Source organism: Silene latifolia, chromosome Y (assembly GCF_048544455.1).
Source record: "Silene latifolia isolate original U9 population chromosome Y, ASM4854445v1, whole genome shotgun sequence".
NCBI classification, from domain to species: Eukaryota; Viridiplantae; Streptophyta; class Magnoliopsida; order Caryophyllales; family Caryophyllaceae; genus Silene; species Silene latifolia.
This window is the reverse complement of record NC_133538.1, coordinates 446822311-446843517: the sequence shown is the minus strand read 5'-3', so window position 1 is coordinate 446843517 and position 21207 is coordinate 446822311. Positions and strand designations below refer to the sequence as shown.

The window sequence follows — 21207 nt, the reverse complement described above, 5'->3', positions numbered from 1 at the left end:
GAACTGGGAGCAACATAAGGCCTCTTCATGAACTTATTCTTCGCACTCTCCTCAACCTCGGTAGCAAGGACAGAATCATAGATGCTAAGAGCACGATCATAAGCCTATTGGAAAGAAGTTGAAGGAATGCAGGACATAGCGATCCAGGACCTTAGGAGCTAGATTCTTCTCATAGCGACGAGTCCTCGAAACCTCGTCCATAGCTACAGAAGTAACGAAACGTGACAGCTTTACGAACTTGTTGGTGTACACCTCAACGGTCATGGAGCCTTGCTGTAGACGAAGGAACTCCTGCTCCTTCTACCAACGCATCTCCTCGGGATAAAACCTTTTCTTCAAAGCCTCAGAGAAAAGAGCCCAACCATATCCTGGCTGAACTTCCAAACCAGCTCTAGCAAGAGCCAACCGATTGTCGGCCTCGTCCTTCGGATAATAGGTGGCGATATCCACCTTCGATCCTCGGGACATCCATGAGCGAGGAACAACTTCTCGATCTCTCGAATCCAAGCCTCCAAAGCAGTAGGATCATTCGCACCATCATAAGTCGGAGGACGGTGACGAGCAAAGCGATCAAACACAGTCTGCTACGGACGGTTGTTGTTGTTGTTGTTGTTGTTGTTGTTGTTGTTGTTGAGGTGGTTGGTGAAACCTTCGGCCATAGATGCCAAAGCGGCCTCAAGTCTCCTGATGCGGTCAGCATCGGTCTCACCATTCGCGTTACGCACCATCTGCAAGAAAGAAATCTCGTTATAAGTGGTAGAACCTAAGTACCACTCCAAACAACTACTCATACACTTTACAAACATAAGGAAACCAACCCATCCTATTGGTTTCTACCCCATTTACTCTCACTCATTAACTAGGTTATTCATTTTAGTCATAAACTAAGCGAGAGTTGGGAGCGTGTTCGCTCTGATACCAACTGTAACAACCCGGATTATAAAACAAAGGAAAAACTTATATAAAATGAATATCAGAGTACGATACTGATAAAAGGGTCAAGGTGGCGGAAACACCAAGCCCAAATACGGTTCGCTACTAACTCCAAAACAAACTAATACATTATTCGAAAGGTTCTTAGAACATAAGGTAAAGTCCTAATTTATTATTCATCTCGCCGCACAGTACTTCCCAGCAAGATATCATCCAAAACAGCAACAATCTGAACAACCTGAGAAGGGGGTCGACAATCAGTCGGGAGTAACTAGATTCTCTCCCAGTCTTGTTTACAACAATTGAATATAATCAACAATCATTAACAAATGAAATGTAAAACCAGTAAACATGCGAGATCATCTATACTCATGAAAGACCCAACAAAGCTTACCATGACTTAACCAATATTAACGAACGCAATCATGCAAACCTAGACCATATGCAACCACTAGACCATGAATACTTACAAGACTAGTAGTGACAAACGACCCACAACAACTTAAGGCACAAAGCTAGCATTGAAGCATAGCAAATAAGGTGAACACCACACGTCATACCAATTAGAGTATGTAACCAATACTTCCACACAATATGCATAGGGTATAAAACGAACACCGGCTCGAGCGTATAACTGACACTCTAACCTGTCAGAGCATATAACTGATACTCTGACTGACGGATCGTATAACTGACTCCCCGTCGGTGTGAAGTATATAACTGATACTCCACGGTACTATGTATAGCGTATCACCACTGCCTATATGCCTAAGACCTGGCCGGACCTCTCTCGATGCAATAACTGTACACCGAACGACACTCGGGAACCAGAACGTATAACTGACGAATCTGGCCACCCCCGAACATAGACCAAATAAATCCCATAATGGGTGGCGTTAGTTCATTCCGTTTGGTATATAACTGATACCGCACGTCATCTATACCACTAGCCAACAACAAATGCACAGTATAACTGACTGTACAACATGCGTGAACAACATCACGACTCAACTCATAGGATAGTATAACTGACCATCCTACTTATCATATGAATAAGAGCAACCAAAGACATAATCAACACAAGGACACAACACGTTGAACACAATACAACCCAATATTATAGTAACTCCAGCTATAACTTTAACAATAACCATTCAACGTTATAGTAACCCTAACCATAACATGGACTCTGGATGCGAGGTTATAGTAACCTCTACTATAACTTCAACACATATAACTTGAAGTTATACTTACCTCAACCATAACCTTGACACGAAACTCAAAGTTATACTAGTTCCAACCATAACCTCGAGCCATAAATCTCAGGGTACGTTAGTTCCAGCTATAACCTTAACTCGTACTTCAATGTTATAGTAGCTTCGGCTATAACCTTGAATCATATTTCCAAGGTTATACCTGTTTCAGCCATAACTAGAGTAACTACCCAAAGTTGTATTAACTTTAGCTATAACACTTGAATCATCATCAAGGTTATACTAGCTTTAGCTATAACTTTGGAGAGAACTCTTGGCCGCCTATCATGCCGCCACTAGGGTTTATTCGTAAACCCTAATTACGCTCATGACACCCATAATAAACACATAACCAACATACGATATATAATTAATACATTAAAACATATAAAAACGCGTGAAAACATAATTAACATGATAATAAACAATCAAACATGTACTAATCATACAAAACATTCACTAAATCATACTTCCTCCATTTCTCTCATTTCCATACATTTGCTTTTTGCACAATATTTTAGGTAGAGCAAAAGTATGTGGGGTTAGGTGCTTAAATTACTCATCTACCCCTTACAAAATGAAATTGATTTTGGTGAAATAATTTTGGCTCCATAATTTTTCTGCCAATTTTTTTGGCTCCATAATTTGGCTCCAAAAATTTTCTGCCAATTTTTTGGCTCCAATTTATTTCCAGCCAAATTTGGCGCAAAATTTTTCGACCAAATTTGTTTTGCTCTAATTTAATTCCAGCCAAATTTTGGCCCCAATTTTTTTGGCTCCAATTTTTTCCAACCAAATTTTGGCCTCAACATTTTTTGGCTCCAAAATGAAAACCTTAATTCACATCTAACTCCATAAATATGAATAATATTCCAAAGTTTTTACAACAAACAAATTCTAATGTCAATGTTTACAACAAATAGTGGTGGATTACCACCTTTCCAACCACCACGCCAAAATAACACCACTGGTTCTTCCACCACCTCGAAGCCAAACAGAAAAATTCCCCAAAAAAGACGACCACTAAACCAACCACTAAACACACCCATTGTTGTGCAACAAAATAACAGCAACCTTGATCAACAACACTGCCATAACAGTGGCAACCATCAGCAGCAACAATTGGGCAGCAATCAGCAGGAATTGGACAGCAACCAGCAGCACCAAACCGCAAACAACCTACAACACATCAACAGAAGAGCCACACCCCAGCGTCAGCAAAGCAGAACAGCAAGAACAAGGAGGGTACGAGACGAAAACAACTTGTTAGTTACACTCCAGCATGAAGAGTCCATCAGAAAATTAAGGGAATGGGTTAGAGGAGGTGAAACATCCATTCAAGAAGAACCATCAACCAACCAACCAGTCCCAACACCAAGAATAAAACAAAAAAGGCTAACCAATGTAGAGAAAAAGAGGATAAGTCAAGCAATGTCGTTGAGCTATCAAAATGGAAAACTTAAACATGGTTACATTAATGAGCTAAGCCGTGAATTTGGGGTCAAAAGACTGACCATTAGCACAATTTGGAAAGACGTACAAGCACAACTCAGTGCTGGAGAAGTGATAAATGTGGACGGAAAGTACAAAGGCAGCAAGCGCACAAAGTTCGTCGATGTTGAGAAGGTAAAATCTATTGAACTCAAAGATAGAATGTGTCTTAAAGATTTGGCAACAGGTTTAGGCTTATCTATCAGCACAGTTTGGAGATTAGTTCAAAAAGGAGAAATGGTAAGCCATACTAGTGATATTAAACCATCATTAACAAAAAAAAAACAAAATAGCCAGAATCCATTGGGTGTTAAGTAAGATTAGTGCTACTGCATTAGGAGGAAATTTAGTTTTTGATGCAATGTATGATGTTGTTCACATAGATGAAAAATACTTTACCATGACTAGAACCACCACCAAATTCTACGTGTTGCCTAATGAACCACGACCCCATAGAACTTGTCAATCAAAGAGTTTTATAAGCAAAATTATGTTTATGGCGGCCGTTGCAAGGCCTAGATATGATGAGGATGGTGTTGTTCTATTTGATGGTAAAATTGGTATTTTTCCATTTGTATATGAAGCGGAAGCATTGAGGTCAAGCAAAAATAGGGAAAAGGGAACTTTGGAAGTGAAACCCATTGAAAGCATAACAAAGGAAGTTATCAAGCAATGCCTAATTGAGAGGGTCATTCCCGCAATCAAAGCAAAATGGCCTCTAAATGCAAGTAGGAGGATTTACATACAACAAGATAATGCAAAACCACACATTTCAGCACAAGATTTAGATTTTCTAAGTGTTGCAAAATCAGATGGGTTTGATATTGATCTAGTTTGTCAACCACCAAATAGTCCGGATTTAAACATTTTGGATTTAGGATTTTTTAGGTCTATTCAAACCCTTTAACACAAAAAGTGCCCCGAGTCTATACTTGAACTTATAGAATCTGTTGGCAAAGCATATGATGAAATTGATAATGAAAAATTGAAGTTTATTTGGGTGTCCCTTCATGCATGCATGAATGAGATATTGCGAGATGAAGGTAACAATTCTTTTCCTATTCCACACATTGGTAAGAAAAAGGTACAAAGGACTGGAATTCTTGAAACAAAAGTAAAACCCAACATGGAATGTTTACAAAAAGCATTACATGCATTGGAGAATATTAACAACAATGTCGAAGAACCTACACAAGCAGAATCAGCACAAGCAGAAACAGTAGAAGCAGAAACAACACAAGCAGCAGCAACACAAGAAGGTTAAAGTTGAAGGAGTGAGTTTTTTTTTGGAGTGGGCAGAGGCTATATACACAGAACAGCAAGCAGAAAATGCATGTTATCACGCCCTTATTTTTTGTAAGTAAGAATATGTTATTCGTAAGTAAAGTAGCATCAGACAAGGCACTAAAATAGCACCATCATATTCAGCCAGGCATAAAAGTCACAACAGCATTGGTGGTGTTTTTTGTAAGTATAGTGCAAATTTTGTAAGTAGACATTGGAAAAGGACCATTAACTAGGATGCATTCATATGCAAGAATTAAATTCATATGCAAGAATTAAATTCATATGCAAGTTTTTGTAAGGTTCTCATTCATCCAATGTATTTGTACGAGTTTTTGTAAGTGCAATATTCAAGTTCCATGTCAGATCAGAATTGCAGCAGTAATAAAACATCAGAAACCAACAAACATCAGAAAACATCACAATCGAGTTTTTGTACGAGTTCTTAAAACACTGTTAATTTCACTTAAAATCAAAGACCCAAATTTACATTAACATAAAAAAATAGAAACAATCGTAAAAAAACCATAACAATCATAAATTAGAAAGAATCTGAATCAGAAATTATTTGACGCATAACAATATAGATGAAGAAATACTACCAGTTTATTAGGAAATTAATTGGAGCCTGATTTCGGTTTTTTGGCCGGAGGACGCGAAGAGACCTCATCAGAATCGTCTGAACTTATCACCTCCGGCTTAACCCGTTTACACCACTGCCTATTCCATGCCGAATCTGAATCAAGAGATCCACTGTATAACACCTCGGTACCGTCAGCCTCAACATATCTCACATAATCGCCGTCATCGTTCAAGTAACAATGTTTATACCCTCTATAGCCACGCCTTGACCAAGTAAAGGTAGCCTCAGACGACTCAATCGTACCTTCATCGCCATCTGGGTCCGAATCAGCAAACACCTCATCTGGGTCAACTTCATGTATAGGTCTACCCTTCCATAGTACCACGCCTCCTTCAACCTCTTCCGCAGCCTTAAAATCCGACGCCTCCTTTGGTTTAAGATCATCCATCTTCTCGGATTCCACCTTCAAAGGGCCAACATCATCATTCTTAGAGGGAGACATTATTTTAGTGAATTTGAGAGAGAATAATAAATTTAATTGAGATAATTACAAGAAAGATCGATGGATTTGATAATTGATTATTTGATTATAGGGTGGATGATAAGAGAGACGGGTAAGATGAGATAGAGAGGAGAGAGACGGAGAGAGAGCGGCAGAATGAATGATAGGGTTTTGGAGTTGGGAGGGGAGTAAATATGACAGGGGTAATTTAGTCATTAGTGTTGTAAAATGGTGGACTAGAATAGAAATGTATGGAAATGAATGAGAATACCCAAATAGGAATATGTATGGAAATGAGAGAAATGGAGGAAGTATTAATTACATCAATTGGCATAAACACAATTAAAAGAAAACACCTAGTTACCTTATTAAGCAAATAAACCCTAGAGATCGTCTTCAACGATATAAACGTCTTCTCCAGGTGCAACTTCCACGCCTTTATGAATCATCACGTGCCAAAGATAACGAATCTAATAAATATACTAACTATATATAAAAAAACTATAAAAACTATAAAACTATGCGAAAACGTAAAACTTACGAAGAAGATAGATAAATCCAAGAAGTAGGATCGATCTAAGCACGAAGAACAATGAAGAACGAAGAAGAAAAGAGGATGGCACGAAACCCTAGGCAGGGTGGCGCGCGGCACAAGGAGGAAGAGAGGAGGAGAGAATTAGGTTTAGGGTTTTGTGAGATTATGAGAAAAGAAGAGCAAGGGTTTGGTTTCCCTTCATATTTATAGAGAAGCTCATGGGTTTATTCTAGGTTTAGGCCCAAAACTCACCCATCAACACTAAGAATCACGTGAGACCCAAGGAGGAAACGGATCTTCACCGTTTTTCGAGCCCAACGAGCCCAAAAGATGACAAACGGATATTTTCCCGAAAATAAAAATATAAAATATGGGAAAATAAAATTATAGAATTATATTACGGAAATTAGGGGTGTTACATACAGATTATAAAATCAAAGTATTAGTACTTTGTCAAAATGGGGAACGATAAAGTGATGATTTTTATCTGCACCAAAAGGAGTGTGATATGGTATCACAAGTTCACTTTCATTACGATATGATTGAATCTTTACATTGTAGTTAGAGGTAGTTTCTGTTTTAAAAATTTGTCTCGCATTTAAATTTCCACTAAATCAAAACACAATTAAAGCAGTCATCTTCTTTTCATATGAGATATGATTAGGCATAGTACCTAAATTGTAGCTTGTTTCGATAGTAAACACGTGCTCTCTCTTCCTACATGATCACGAGAACAAAGGTTTGTGGCTCGTGATGCTGTCTATTAAAGAAATGAGGATTATTTCTTAAAGACAGAGTGGGAGAAAATGTTCAAGAGCCACAAACTGAGAATAAAAGTGTGGGGTAATATCCGTATAAAACCCTTAAAATATAGGACTATAACGTAAATTTAATATGCAAATTATAGTCATAAACGAAATAACAATAGAAGCGATAAGGAATAAAGAAACAACCTCGGGTCCTTGAGAATTTGGCCTAAGATCAGAAATCAACAGAGATTTCCTCCTAATCGAAACACCCAAGACCGTCTGAGATTATGCCCTTGTGCTAGAAGAGAATTCTCTAATTGCCTTGCAATATTGAGAGAATTTGTGTTAGGTTTTCTTAGATGAGAGATCTAGGTTTTTTGAGGAGGAAAGCACTCATCAAAACCCTAATTATTTTTCACAAATGACCATTAGGTTAAACAAGAGGAGAGGCTCCCTTTTGTTCTTCTAATTCGGCCAAACCGAGAGGGCCTTGGGAAGTGGGCTTCCACTTCCTTTTAGAATTAGCTCATGGTCCGGTTCGTAAATCGCTAAATGTATATGACACGGTTTTATCATAAATCGTCATCGGTTATCGGTTATTAAAGCATCAACTAATAATACGGATTAGTTGAAACATTAATACATGTCCGACAAAGACGATATTGTATAATTATATTTATTCAATATACATTAATCAAATATAAATCGCTTATATTTAATTTTACGAATTAACCGCTTAATTTGTCTTAGCCATTTTTATTTAATCCGTATTAAATAAAATATCTCAACATCACATTTTGACTAATTATTAGTCAAATAACTCAGACTAACTGGTTAGTCAAATTTGGCATCCACATGACTGTATTTTCATACTGTCACGTCTCTCAAACGTATCCTATAGGTGTGACTTTTAGGGACCAGTTGATCACCGCCATCTGTATGACAATAACGTCAAACTTTTCTAGCAAGCCAACCGTTATTGATAAACGTGGATCAACTGATAATAATACCAAAAGTATGCCCTTTGATCCTTTTAGAGATTTATAAGTCCTTGCACTAACTGTTAAGGACACCAGCCCCAACAAGCTCCCACTTGTCCGTACAAGTGTATGTGCAATGACGTTATCCGCACTAACTGGAGGACACAAGCTCCAACAAACTCCCACTTGTCCGTACAAGTGTATGTGCGATAACCGATTCTCATATTCATTTAAAATTTCTCCCACTCAATGTAAAACAATTTGCAGATCTGGATCCGCAAAGATCGTATTTTACAATCGATCTGTATATAGAGTGGTTTCCCCGACTAGAGAGTAACTTAACTGATAAAACGAATCCGTATCCGAGCATGGCCATGCATTTCGATTCTGACTCCTCGAGTGGCCCGAGAAATATCGAGTACTGATAAAGGCTGAATATTTCCTTCAACTCGACTCCTTCCGATCTAAGCCTGACATGAAATGACCCAGAAAAAATCTACTTGGCCCCTGTTACGGATGACCGTGAGAAAGAAACCAAAGTCACCCAAAATCTGCCTTAGTCTCAAGAGACAGTCGATAGTCAAAAGAATCGACTCTTAGGATCACCATGGAAGTCCTATCCACGACCGGGCAACGAATGTTATAAAACATTTAGGACTCCACGTCGATGTCACAATTGTGTCCTACGAAATATCCGTATAAATCGCCTCTGTGATTGGTCAGTCAACCGGTTGACTTATGGCTCGTTGAACCCACCATCAACCAACGTCACAAAATAATTGCCAGAGTTATCAGCTCATGTGGGCAATTAAGGACTGAAAAATATAATGTTCGTTCAGTTCACTTTGTGGTGTTCGAAAATTGTCGCACAATTCCACATGAAAAACAAAATATATAAAATATCAAAACGATGATGTTGTATAGAGTACAAAAGGGAATGAATCTGATCCATAAAAGAGTACTACAACTTAGGAACACGTTTAATTCCCATGGAATTGACATGCCCTTCATGCTTATCTTGTCGTAATGGTTTAGTGAGAGGATCTGCTATATTAACATGTGTAGCAATCTTTTCTATCACTACTTCCTTTTGCTCCACGTAATCTCGGATTAGATGAGCTTTCCGTTGTACATGTCTAGACGCGACATAGTACTCGGACTCGATCGTAGAATCTCTTTGTAACACTTTGTTTGGAACTCTTCCGGTGATCAAGCGCCATTAAGAGTAAAAACGAATCCAGATCGAGATTTCGAGTCATCTCGATTCATAAGTCAATGCCCAATCTTTAGTCCTCCGTAGGTACTTAAGAATGTTCTTGTGACCATCCAATGTGAATTACCTAGATGCTGTTGGAATCGACTTGTCATACTCAATGCATATGCCACGTCCAGACGTGTGCATATCATGGCATACATGATTGATCCTATTGCCGAAGCATAAGGAATCCGGGTCATGTGCTCTTTCTCTTCCGGTGTCTCTGGTGCCTGAGACTTGCTCAAATGCACCCCTGGAGACATAGGAAGGAACCCCTTCTTGGAGTTAGTCATGCTGAATCTCTCTAGGACTTTGTCTATGTAAGACTCGATCGAGAGATAGCATCCGTCGTGATCTATCTCGATAGATATGGATGCCTAGAATTCTTTGTGCCTCTCCCAGATCTTTCATCTGGAAATGGTTTTTCAACCATACTTTCACCGAAGTTAAGAGAGGTATGTCATTCCCAATCAGGAGTATGTCGTCAACATACAATATTAGGAAGACAATCTTGCTCCCACTCGACTTGATATATAGACATGGTTCCTCGACCGATCGAGTAAATCCATTTTCTTTTATCACTTGGTCGAAGCGATGATTCCAACTCCTTGATGCTTGCTTAAGTCCATAAATGGAACGCTTAAGCTTGCACACTTTCTTAGGATGTGCTGGATCGATGAAACCTTCGGGTTGTACCATGTACAACTCTTCCTCCAAAAAGCCGTTTAAGAAGGCGGTTTTCACGTCCATTTGCCAAATTTCATAGTCATGAAAAGCGGCAATCGCTAAGATAATCCGAATGGAACGCAGCATGACTACGGGTGCAAAAATCTCATCGTAGTGCAAACCTGGCACTTGGGTGAAACCTTTAGCAACTAGTCGTGCTTTGTAGATATCTTGTTGACCTTCCACAGAATGCTTTATCTTGTAAAGCCATTTGCATTGAAGGGGACGAACCTTAGTAGGTAAGTCAACAAGATCCCACACGTTGTTCTCATACATGGAGTCCATCTCGGATTGCATGGCCTCAAGCCATAGCTTTGAGTCAGAACTAGTCATGGCACCTTTATAGGTTGCGGGTTCACTACTCGTTAAGAGTAGAATGTCATCTATGTCATGTTCCTCGACCATACCAATGTATCTGTCCGGAGGAATAGAGACTCTTCCCGACCTCCTAGGTTCCTCAGGAATGTTAACCGCAGCCGGGATTGAAGGAATAGGTTCCTCCAATGGTTGCTCGGTACTTGGTTCTGGAATCTCCGACAGTTCGAAGGTTCTATCACTCTTTGCATTCTCGAGAAATTCCTTCTCTAAGAATGTCGCACTAGCCGCAACAAAAACACGTTGTTCGGTTGGCGAATAGAAGTAATGACCAAGTGTTCCTTTAGGATAACCTATAAAGTATGTCTTGACCGATCGCGGGCCGAGCTTATCCTCGTGTCTCCACTTGACATAAGCCTCGCAGCCCCAAACCCGTATAAAGGACAAGTTAGGGACCGTTCCCTTCCATAGTTCATATGGAGTCTTGTCAATGACTTTAGACGGACTTGGTTAAGTATTAGAGCGGCTGACAAAAGAGCATAACCCCATAATGAATCGGGTAAAACCGTGTGACTCATCATGGATCGAACCATATCAAGTAGTGTTCGATTTCTCCGTTCGGACACACCATTCAATTGAGGTGTTCCGGTGGAGTTAAGCTGTAAGGCAATCCCACAGTCTTTGAGGTGTTGATCAAACTCGTGAGAAAGATACTCGCCACCACGATCTGAACGTAGTGTTTTAATCTTTCTACCCAATAGGTTCTGTACCCTATTCTGGTATTCTTTGAATTTCTCAAAGGATTCACTTTTATGCTTCATTGAGTAGACATAGCCATATCTACTTAAATCGTCCGTGAAAGTGATGAAATACCTATAGCCTTCTCGTGCGGTGATTGACATAGGTCCACATACATCCGTGTGTATGAGTCCTAATAGGTCAGCAGCGCACATTCCAACACCTTTGAAGGAAATACGAGTCATCTTACCGATGAGACATGATTCACACGTGACAAATGATTGAAAATCAAAGGCCGAGATAGCTCCATTTTTGATGAGCTGTTTTACGCGTTTCTCATTAATGTGTCCCATACGGCAGTGCCATAGATACGTTTGATCTTTGTCACCAACCTTTAACTTTTTATTCATTACGTGTAATATTTCCGTGGTCTGATCTAAAACATAAATTCCGTTCATGGAGACTGCCTTGCCAAAAATCATATCGTGTAATGAGAAAATGCAATTATTATTCTCTATTACAAATGAAAATTCAAGCTTGTAAAGTGCAGAAACTGAAATAATGTTTTGGAAAGACTGGGTACATAATAGCAGTTATATAAAAATAACTCAAATCCGCTTGGTAGCTGGATCACATATGTTCCCCTCGAGACGGCAGCCATTTATGCTCCATTCCCGACACGCAGGTCCACCTCACCCTTTACGTGGGGTTCGATGTTCCGGAGCCCCTGCACATGATTACACAGATGAGAACCACAACCAGTATCTAGTACCCAAGTTCCGTAACTTGCGTGGTTAATCTCAATCATATGAATAAAAGTAGAAGAGGATGAAAACATACCAACAGGTTTAACGCGACCTGCCTTAATGTCCTCATGGTAAATAGGACATGTACGCCTCCAATGCCCAGTCTTGTGGCAATGATGGCATTCCATGTTTTCATTCTTGCTCTTTGTCATTCCTGATGAGGTGCTCGACTCACCAGGCCCACTCTTACCTGAACCCGACTTCTTGAACTTCGGTTTACCTACTGCTAGGTTTGCCTGAGCTTTGCCCTTACCTTTCCCTTTGTTTGTCACAACGAGAACATCCTATTTCGAGCTCCCACTGAACTTCATGTCCTTCTCGGTCTGTACGAGAAGGGAGTGCAGTTCATGTGGGGTTTTCTTCAAATCATTCATATAGTAATTCGCTCTAAATTGCGAAAAACCATCGTGGAGTGAATGAAGCATGCGGTCGATAACAATGTTCTCGCTGATGTTACAATCAAAGGTCTCCAGCTTCTCGACATTCTCAATCATGCTGAGAATGTGTGGGCTAACTGGTTGGCCCTTCTGGAGTCTCGCATCAAAGAAGCGAGTGGTATGCTCATAGGTCACGATTCTCGGTGCTTTCGAGAATTCCTTAGTGAGCGTGGTGAAAATCTTGTTTGCACCATGGGCTATGAAGCGTTTCTGCAAATTGGATTCCATTGCAAAAATGAGTACGTTTTTAATCGCACCCGCTTCCATACAGAAATCATTAAACTTGGTGATTTCAAAGACTCTAGCCGTGGGACTGGGTTTGTCGGGAGGGGCTCTAATAGATATTTGAGCTTCCGTCGTGCTGCGGCGACATTCCGTAATGCCGCCTCCCGATCCGCGAAGTTTGATCCATCATTCTTGATCGCGAGGCGATTCATCTGATTCATGAAGATCCGAAGCCAGGACTCACGGTCCAATGTGGCACTTGGCATTGGGTTATCAGTAGAACCAGCCATTTGTTATTAGCAGTTTAAAAGTTCGTGATCTACACTGAAAAAGAAAGAAAAACAAAAACGAAATAAGCAACTCATCGAGGTGATTTAAGTCTATTAAAATTCATTTTAATCGTGTAGACTCATTGCACTTGTATTATTGATCTCCCTCAAGAATGATACAAGTGATCCCAAGAATCAATTTCTGTAAATTGATAAGCCAACTGTTTAGCTAATTCTTCCGTAAGAACTCTTGGTCGATAGATTTCCGTAAATCCTATCTATAGTCCACCATAATCACAGGATCGTACGAGTGACCATAGTGTTGAGATAAAATAGGTCAATCGGTTCCAACTTACCCGACGTAGAAGGGGTCATATTATGCCTACCGACGAAGAAGGGACTCATTGGAGTTTGACCTATAAAGACTATTCTCAATTTTTGTTTATACGAGGAAGATCCCATCAACTAAATTATAATTCATATTAAGTGAACAAATAACTAGCGTCTGCGTGAATGAATTAATTTGGGTGATGGCTTAAAATCATGTGACATGAGAATGTCAAAGAAAACTAACTCGTGACCTCTATATGTGTCAGTTTTCATGCAATAATTAGGTGGTTTGGTTTTTAGGCGGAATATGATGCATATTATCGTTACGAAAAATAAATAAATGAATGCAATACGTAAATAAAAAATTCCTAGTGTGGCCTATCCTAGTAAAAAGAACATAATACAACTTTGGAATCCACCGTTGGACCCGAAAAGCTTGTCTTGATGTTCCATCTTTGTCCATGTAGCGGGAGTGAGCATCCGGTCTCCTTCTTTAGTCTTCTCAAAATTACAATTAAAATTTACAAAATATAAACCTATTTACATTCTAAATAAAAACTGTAATTAAAAGAAATAAAAATGGAGATACGAGATCTCAAAATACAACCAAGACCGTGTTCCATCATTACGGTAACACGTTCTACTAAGGCTACACTAAGTTACAACCGTTTGCAAAAATAAATAAATACGTAATCAAAAGCATTCAAATTAAGCAAGAACGATAAATTAAAATGCATCAACTAAAATTAAAATTTATTCGTGACATAATTCCGTAATTATGTTAAATTTTTATCCAAACCACCAAAGATAATTAAAATTACATGACAAAACCGCTTTAGTCAAGTTAATTTTAATCCGAGATAATCCGTTACAATAAATCGTTTTAAAGTAACTTTATTTTACGTGGGTGAACCGTTTCACTAACAAGCGAGAGCATAAAAACGTTTTATGCAAAATTGGCCCGAAAAAAAAAAAACCAAACAAATTTTTTTTTTTTTTTTTTCTTCTCTGTACTGCTGTACGTGAACAGTACCAGTACCAAAAAAAAAATTTTTTTTTTTTTAAATGCTGAAAAAACCGAGAGCATCAAAAAGGCCAAAAAAAAAAATTTATACGGCTCAAAATTGTGAGCAACAAAAGATCAAAACAAAACGGTTTGATAAAACACAATTGTAATTTTAATCTAATCCGTATAGAAATCAAAATACAATTGTTACATCTTCAACATATTGCAATCATTATCGGTTAAAATTACAACATGTGAAGAACGATTGAAAACAAGAGATCGAACGATCTAACAAAATGTGTAGCACGCAAATCAATGCAAAAACAGAAAAACAGGCCGTGACATGAGGCCACACGGTTTTCAGAAATTTTCGAGACAAAAATTTGTGCCACACGAAATTTTATGCAATCATTTTGATAGATCTTTTACACATTGCAATGAATATCGATTACAATACAATATGCAAAGATCAAAATGAAAACCAAACAATCGACAACCATCACCATGTAATCATTACACGGATCCCAAGGCAATTAAAAATTGCAACACACAAAAAAATGCCGAGAGAAAAAGAGGCAGCCGAACCCAAAAAAATTTTAGCCGTGCAAAAAAAAACAATTCTGCCGTGACAAAATTTAATCAAAAACCATCGATTCAAAATTCGTTTGATGAAAATCACATAGAAAAATTTACGTGGCCTCGCTCTGATACCACTTGTGGGGTAATATCCGTATAAAACCCTTAAAATATAGGACTATAACGTAAATTTAATATGCAAATTATAGTCATAAACGAAATAACAATAGAAGCGATAAGGAATAAAGAAACAACCTCGGGTCCTTGAGAATTTGGCCTAAGATCAGAAATCAACAGAGATTTCCTCCTAATCGAAACACCCAAAACCGTCTGAGATTATGCCCTTGTGCTAGAAGAGAATTCTCTAATTGCCTTGCAATATTGAGAGAATTTGTGTTAGGTTTTCTTAGATGAGAGATCTAGGTTTTTCAGAGGAAAGCACTCATCAAAACCCTAATTATTTTTCACAAATGACCATTAGGTTAAACAAGAGGAGAGGCTCCCTTTTGTTCTTCTAATTCGGCCAAACCGAGAGGGCCTTGGGAAGTGGGCTTCCACTTCCTTTTAGAATTAGCTCATGGTCCGGTTCGTAAATCGCTAAATGTATATGACACGGTTTTATCATAAATCGTCATCGGTTATCGGTTATTAAAGCATCAACTAATAATACGGATTAGTTGAAACATTAATACATGTCCGACAAAGACGATATTGTATAATTATATTTATTCAATATACATTAATCAAATATAAATCGCTTATATTTAATTTTACGAATTAACCGCTTAATTCGTCTTAGCCATTTTTATTTAATCCGTATTAAATAAAATATCTCAACATCACATTTTGACTAATTATTAGTCAAATAACTCAGACTAACTGGTTAGTCAAATTTGGCATCTACATGACTGTATTTTCATACTGTCACGTCTCTCAAACGTATCCTATAGGTGTGACTTTTAGGGACCAGTTGATCATCGCCATCTGTATGACAATAACGTCAAACTTATCTAGCAAGCCAACCGTTATTGATAAACGTGGATCAACTGATAATAATACCAAAAGTATGCCCTTTGATCCTTTTAGAGATTTATAAGTCCTTGCACTAACTGTTAAGGACACCAGCCCCAACAAAAAGAGCCACAAACTGAGAATAATACGTAAGAATATGTTCCTTCTTGGTCAAAATCAGTAATTATTTCTTCGAAACCTAAAGTGGACAGGAGTCATGTTATTTTTAAAAGTAACAAACCTGTAACTTATTAAGATGCTTTATCTAGTTCCAACTCCGCAAAAGTCCGAACTGAACATAAACATTAAGATGTTTGTGTAGTTTTGGTTGATTGGTGATAAGAGGTTTACACCAATTGCAACGCTTCGTTAAATTCGAATTTAATAATATTATTTGACTGTTGAATTTTAAAATCATCTTGCATGAGTTTTGTAAATCGCAACTATACTAAGGTAGGATACGAACTTAAGAAGAAATCTTAAGTACAAGTTAAGGAGTTGAATTGTAAGTTTTGATCATGTGATAAACTTTTCTCGAATTGTCGAGTAGTTGTTTATATATGAAGTTTAGTGGGAGTAGGGTGGTATCATTAGTCTTATATATGAATGATATATTGATCACTGTGAGTGATGATAGACTTAGGAGAAGAATAATACATCTCTAAGATATCCAGTTCGATGGATATTAGCATAAAGTTAATATTCTTATGTTAATAAAAATCTTGACAAGTTCAAAAGTATTGAACGTGAAGAAATTGAATTCACATGCTTCCGCCGCGGGATTAATTAATTCATTACGCTAAGATGTATCACCATTCTTAAACTTCGTATACTTGGAGTATGACGAGAAGTTACAAATCGAATGTTTGAGAGAAGTCTCTATATAGCCACATAGTTCATTAGTTAATACTCAGGAAGTATTAAAGATATGAAGCTAAGCATTTAGAAATGAGATGGATTTATGTGCAAGAAGTTACACAAAAACCATATTCTAAACCCATTAGGATGGTTAGAGAACCATCTTTGCTATATTATTTAAGGAGGATATCTGCTAGAAACGTCCTAAGCAGTTGAGCAATGAGATATACACAACGGAAATTGAGTACACTTGCAATAATGAGATATGAAAGAAGGAAGGGGTGATATTGGATTCGGTTTTGTGAATTGGAGGAACTATGGTAGTTCGTTCCAATAACCGAAGGTCCTATCCCTACTCACTGTGAGGACAGTGGGAGTTATTCAAAGGCAAGAGAGCCTATGTCCAGATTGGATCTAGACACGTACTCAAAGAAGTTCTTATAATACAAGATTATGCACAAGAATGCGAAATAGTATATAGTAAGGCTAGGAAGTGCAAAGTGTTGCTAAGACTTACTAACCAAAGCCTTCTCATAGGCTTATCATGATAAGTCATGCCATTTCAATTGAATTGAGATGATCCACTATATACAAGATTAAAAATGAATTATAGATTATGTAGTAATTGATATTGTATCAATTTTACCTATGTGATAATGCATTCATCGTTTGAGTTTTATTCGAAACTCATTTCTTTAATGCTTTGTTTTTCGAAATAGGTTATCGAGACAATGTTAAACCCTATAAATGTGAACTGGATTAACATAGTATTTACCCCTAGTCACTTATATGAGGTGACGTCTCCTAGTGACTAGAGTGTGAATCAATTGATGGCAAGTTCAAGTGCCATAGAGTCATAAGAGATGTCTAGTCGATCACAAAGGTAGACTGTATGGGACACTCTGTCGGGCAGTGCCCGCTTATAGAGTTCTGGCAATTTTATATAGCCTAGTCGTGGCGAGAGCTACTATAGTATACTTTTGAGTCGATTCTTTGACTAGAGATTGTTCGCCCAATTCGGCACAATTTCTGATTGACTTTGATTTTTGCCCCAAGTCATTCTGTCAAAAGGGGTGAGTGTGCATCTTTTGAGTCATGATGAACTGTGGGTGTACGAAGGGAATAGTGCGATAGGAATTGTCCACCCCTTGTCAGGGTTATTTGAAATTTCAAGGCCACTCGAGGAGTATTGAACTGAAAAATGCGTGGCCATGCTCGGAAGGTATCTATGGAAGATAATTAAGGTCAAACAGTTACTCTCCAGATCGAGGAAACCACTCTAGATATGATAAAATGCAAGTACGACCTGCAAGACACCTTGCATTGAGTGGGAGATTGTAATAGGACAAGAGAATTGGTGACGCACACTTGTCTAGGACAAGTGGGAGATTGTTGGAATAAGTGTCCTCAACAATAGTGCGATCACATAATTAAATCTCGTAATAAGAATACGTAAGGGATGATTCAATTATATAGTCAACTGATCAACATTAATCGGTAATGATTGGCTAACTAGAGTGTGACATTACTGTCGTTTGACGGTGGTGATCAGTTGATCCCTTAAGGTCACACCTAAAGGATGAAACTCAAATAGATAATTAATTAATTGTATTTGATATAGATTAATTAATCCCTTATTTATGTGAGTTGAATTGTATATCTTATTGTAATATGATTAAATAAGATTTAATTTAGTAAATAAATGTTAAGGTACTAAATTAGTAGAGGTTTTATAAATATTTTGAGGTAGAGGTAATAAGTTATTTATATTTACAAGGAGCTGTAAATTTAACTAACTAGTAATTATGGGACCTGTTATATATTGATATAATGGTAGTATACTACTTAAGTGTTGGGTGTATATTATTAGATTAATTATAATATTTAATTGTTAAATGATTATATTAATAATTAATTATATAAGATAATTGATCACATAACAAATGTTAAAAATCAAAAATTGGACAAAATGGCACATGGCCACCGGTTTTAGAGAGTATTATTATACTCTTTTCTTTGTCCAATTTTCCATCCAAAGTCATGTGCATATGACATTGGATTCTTACACCATAATGATGATTCTTACTCTTACACTCAAACTTTTTACATGCAAGATTAAAATAAGAGCAAAACCTCCACTTGTTATGTGGGTGTGCCGTATGGTACCCATATAAGGGGCACTTTTGTGCTCATTTGTTGGTTGCTCATTCTTACTCCTTTTCTTACATGCAAAGTTCTTAAAAACCTCTAAACACACAACTCTCAATAAATACTAATACTCTTTTACTAATTACTAGTGTAGTAATACAAGGAATATTAGTATAAATTAGGGATAATACTACTCCATATCTAGTTAATATTAGTAATATTTTTGGGTTAGTCATGGTGCAACTAAGAGGAGGTATTCCACTATGAATACTTAAAGTTTTGGAGGATCATCCAAATATGTTCTAGCTCAAGATCAAGTGTAGGAAGGAGTCCTACACTTGTGCCTAAATTTCGGTTCACATGTATGTAAGTAGGAATCGATTTTTCCTTCTTTTGTTCCTTTTATCTTGCATGCACTAGATCTAAAGACTAAATCAAAAGTAATTTAGATCATAAATTAAATGAGTTTAATTAGAGGGTTATTGAATCCTTTCAGAAGGTGCTACTGTTCAATGTCCGACTTCGTCTATTCCCTGGTAAGCTGAAATCCAGGTGGAGCGGCCCTTATACGGTAACGTTTGTTTCCAAATTTGGGTTAGTTGAGCTAGAAAACTCTGCGGGAGCCAGGTTTAAGGTAAATGGTCACCAAGTAAAGCATTACTATGGGACCAATGACTTTGTTGGAGTGGTCGAGTTGTTGTACTTCGACCCTATCTCTGACCCTGAAAATTGAGGTAATAAGGGTCGAGCGGGACCTTAAAAACTAACGCTGACCGGAGGCAACCTGGATTGTATACATTTTATAATGAACTCTTTAATTCGTGTGTGTGTACTTTAATTGCTTTTTAGTTTAGGTTCTATCACCAAGTGCTTTTGAAATTTTTGCGTGCGTTTTCTGCCTTTTGGGGACAATTTTTGTGGATCTTTCAGGTATTATTCCAAGGCAGTTCAAAGTTACAACTATTACGCACAAAAAGGAGAAAAATAAGCTGCATGCCATGTAAAAAAAAGTCGATCGACTGAACTGGATAGTCGATCGACTAAAACAGATAGTCTATCGACTAAAATTACAAACCAGGTTTGTAGAAAATGTCGATCGACTAAATTTAACTTGACACCGTGATTTAAACTTATGAGGGGTTTATTTTAACTCTTCATTCATTCACACCAAAACAAAAGGAAAAAATAAACTTGAAGGAGAGCAAGCAGCGACGATACCACCGTCACATTCCTCCTCTATTTTTCAACTTTTCTTGCTTGTTTTTTGTGCTATTTCCTCCTATTTTCCGTCTTTATACTTCACACAAGTAAGTTTCCCCTTATCTAATCTCTTTTCCCCTTTTATTTCAATGTTTATACCCTCTTTTCCAATCAATTTGGTTCGAAAAATTAAGGTTTAAATTTGGGGGTTTTTTTATTTTAGCGTCTAAATTGTGTCTTTCATGCTTAATCTAACCTTTTGATGTGTCAATTAGTCAATTTTGAAATTAGGGTTAGGATTTTTGTCGATTTGAGGGATTATATGATGGTTATTAAGATGCAATTTTAATGATTATTTGTGTGTTAGATAAAGAATTGAAGGAAAGAGAAGACAGACTGCAGGACAGTCGTCACGACGCGAGACGTCGCCGCCAGCTTCGAGCAGTAGCCATGGCAGCCACCTGATGCCGACTCAAATGGGTACTTCACTTATCCCGTATACTCCTATTCCGCCGATTGAAGGCTTGCGTGATTAACCCGAGGTAATTTTCTCATCTATAGCGCAAAGGAACTGGTTTAGTGCTCTCTCAGAACACCCCATAGTCTCAACCCGTTTTCTAGACCGTGACGGTCTTATGTCTTTGGGAATTTATGAACCCGTTGTAGAAATTTTGAATGGAAAAGGGTATGTCTAGTTTGGATATTATGAGGGAGTACACTTACCAGACACCCACCCTTGAATTCTTTAGCAGTTTTAAAATTTATGTAGGGGACTATGACGAGGACGCAAATTCTGATTGCGTCGTCCATTTTGGTCTGTTTAACCAAGATTTTCGTATGACCTTAGATGAGTTCGGCGCTCACCTAGGCCTACATAGTGAGGGACCATACACGGCACCTCAGAAGTTAGTTGAGCCCATTTGGGGCGCCATAGCTGACCACTTTGAGGGTAGGAAGCGGGTAAAATTTGTTCATCATCCACCTATCCACTTCTGGC

General features: G+C 37.9%; 1 protein-coding gene across 1 annotated transcript; it reads left to right on the top strand.

The window, feature by feature from the left end:
* The first annotated feature begins 4173 nt into the window (after nt 1-4173).
* On the top strand, nt 4174-4941 carry LOC141632746 (uncharacterized). Its single transcript, XM_074445261.1, has 2 exons — nt 4174-4509; nt 4594-4941. The coding sequence occupies exons 1-2, from the start codon at nt 4174-4176 to the stop codon at nt 4939-4941; spliced, it is 684 nt and encodes a 227-aa protein (XP_074301362.1).
* Nucleotides 4942-21207: the final 16266 nt, after the last annotated feature.

Coding starts and splice junctions, on each gene's coding strand:
- LOC141632746 (XM_074445261.1), top strand. CDS start 4,174: ATGGCGGCCGTTGCAAGGCCTAGATATGATGAGGATGGTGTTGTTCTA. Junction 4,510..4,593: donor ATGGGTTTGATATTGATCTA/GTTTGTCAACCA, acceptor TAACACAAAAAG/TGCCCCGAGTCTATACTTGA.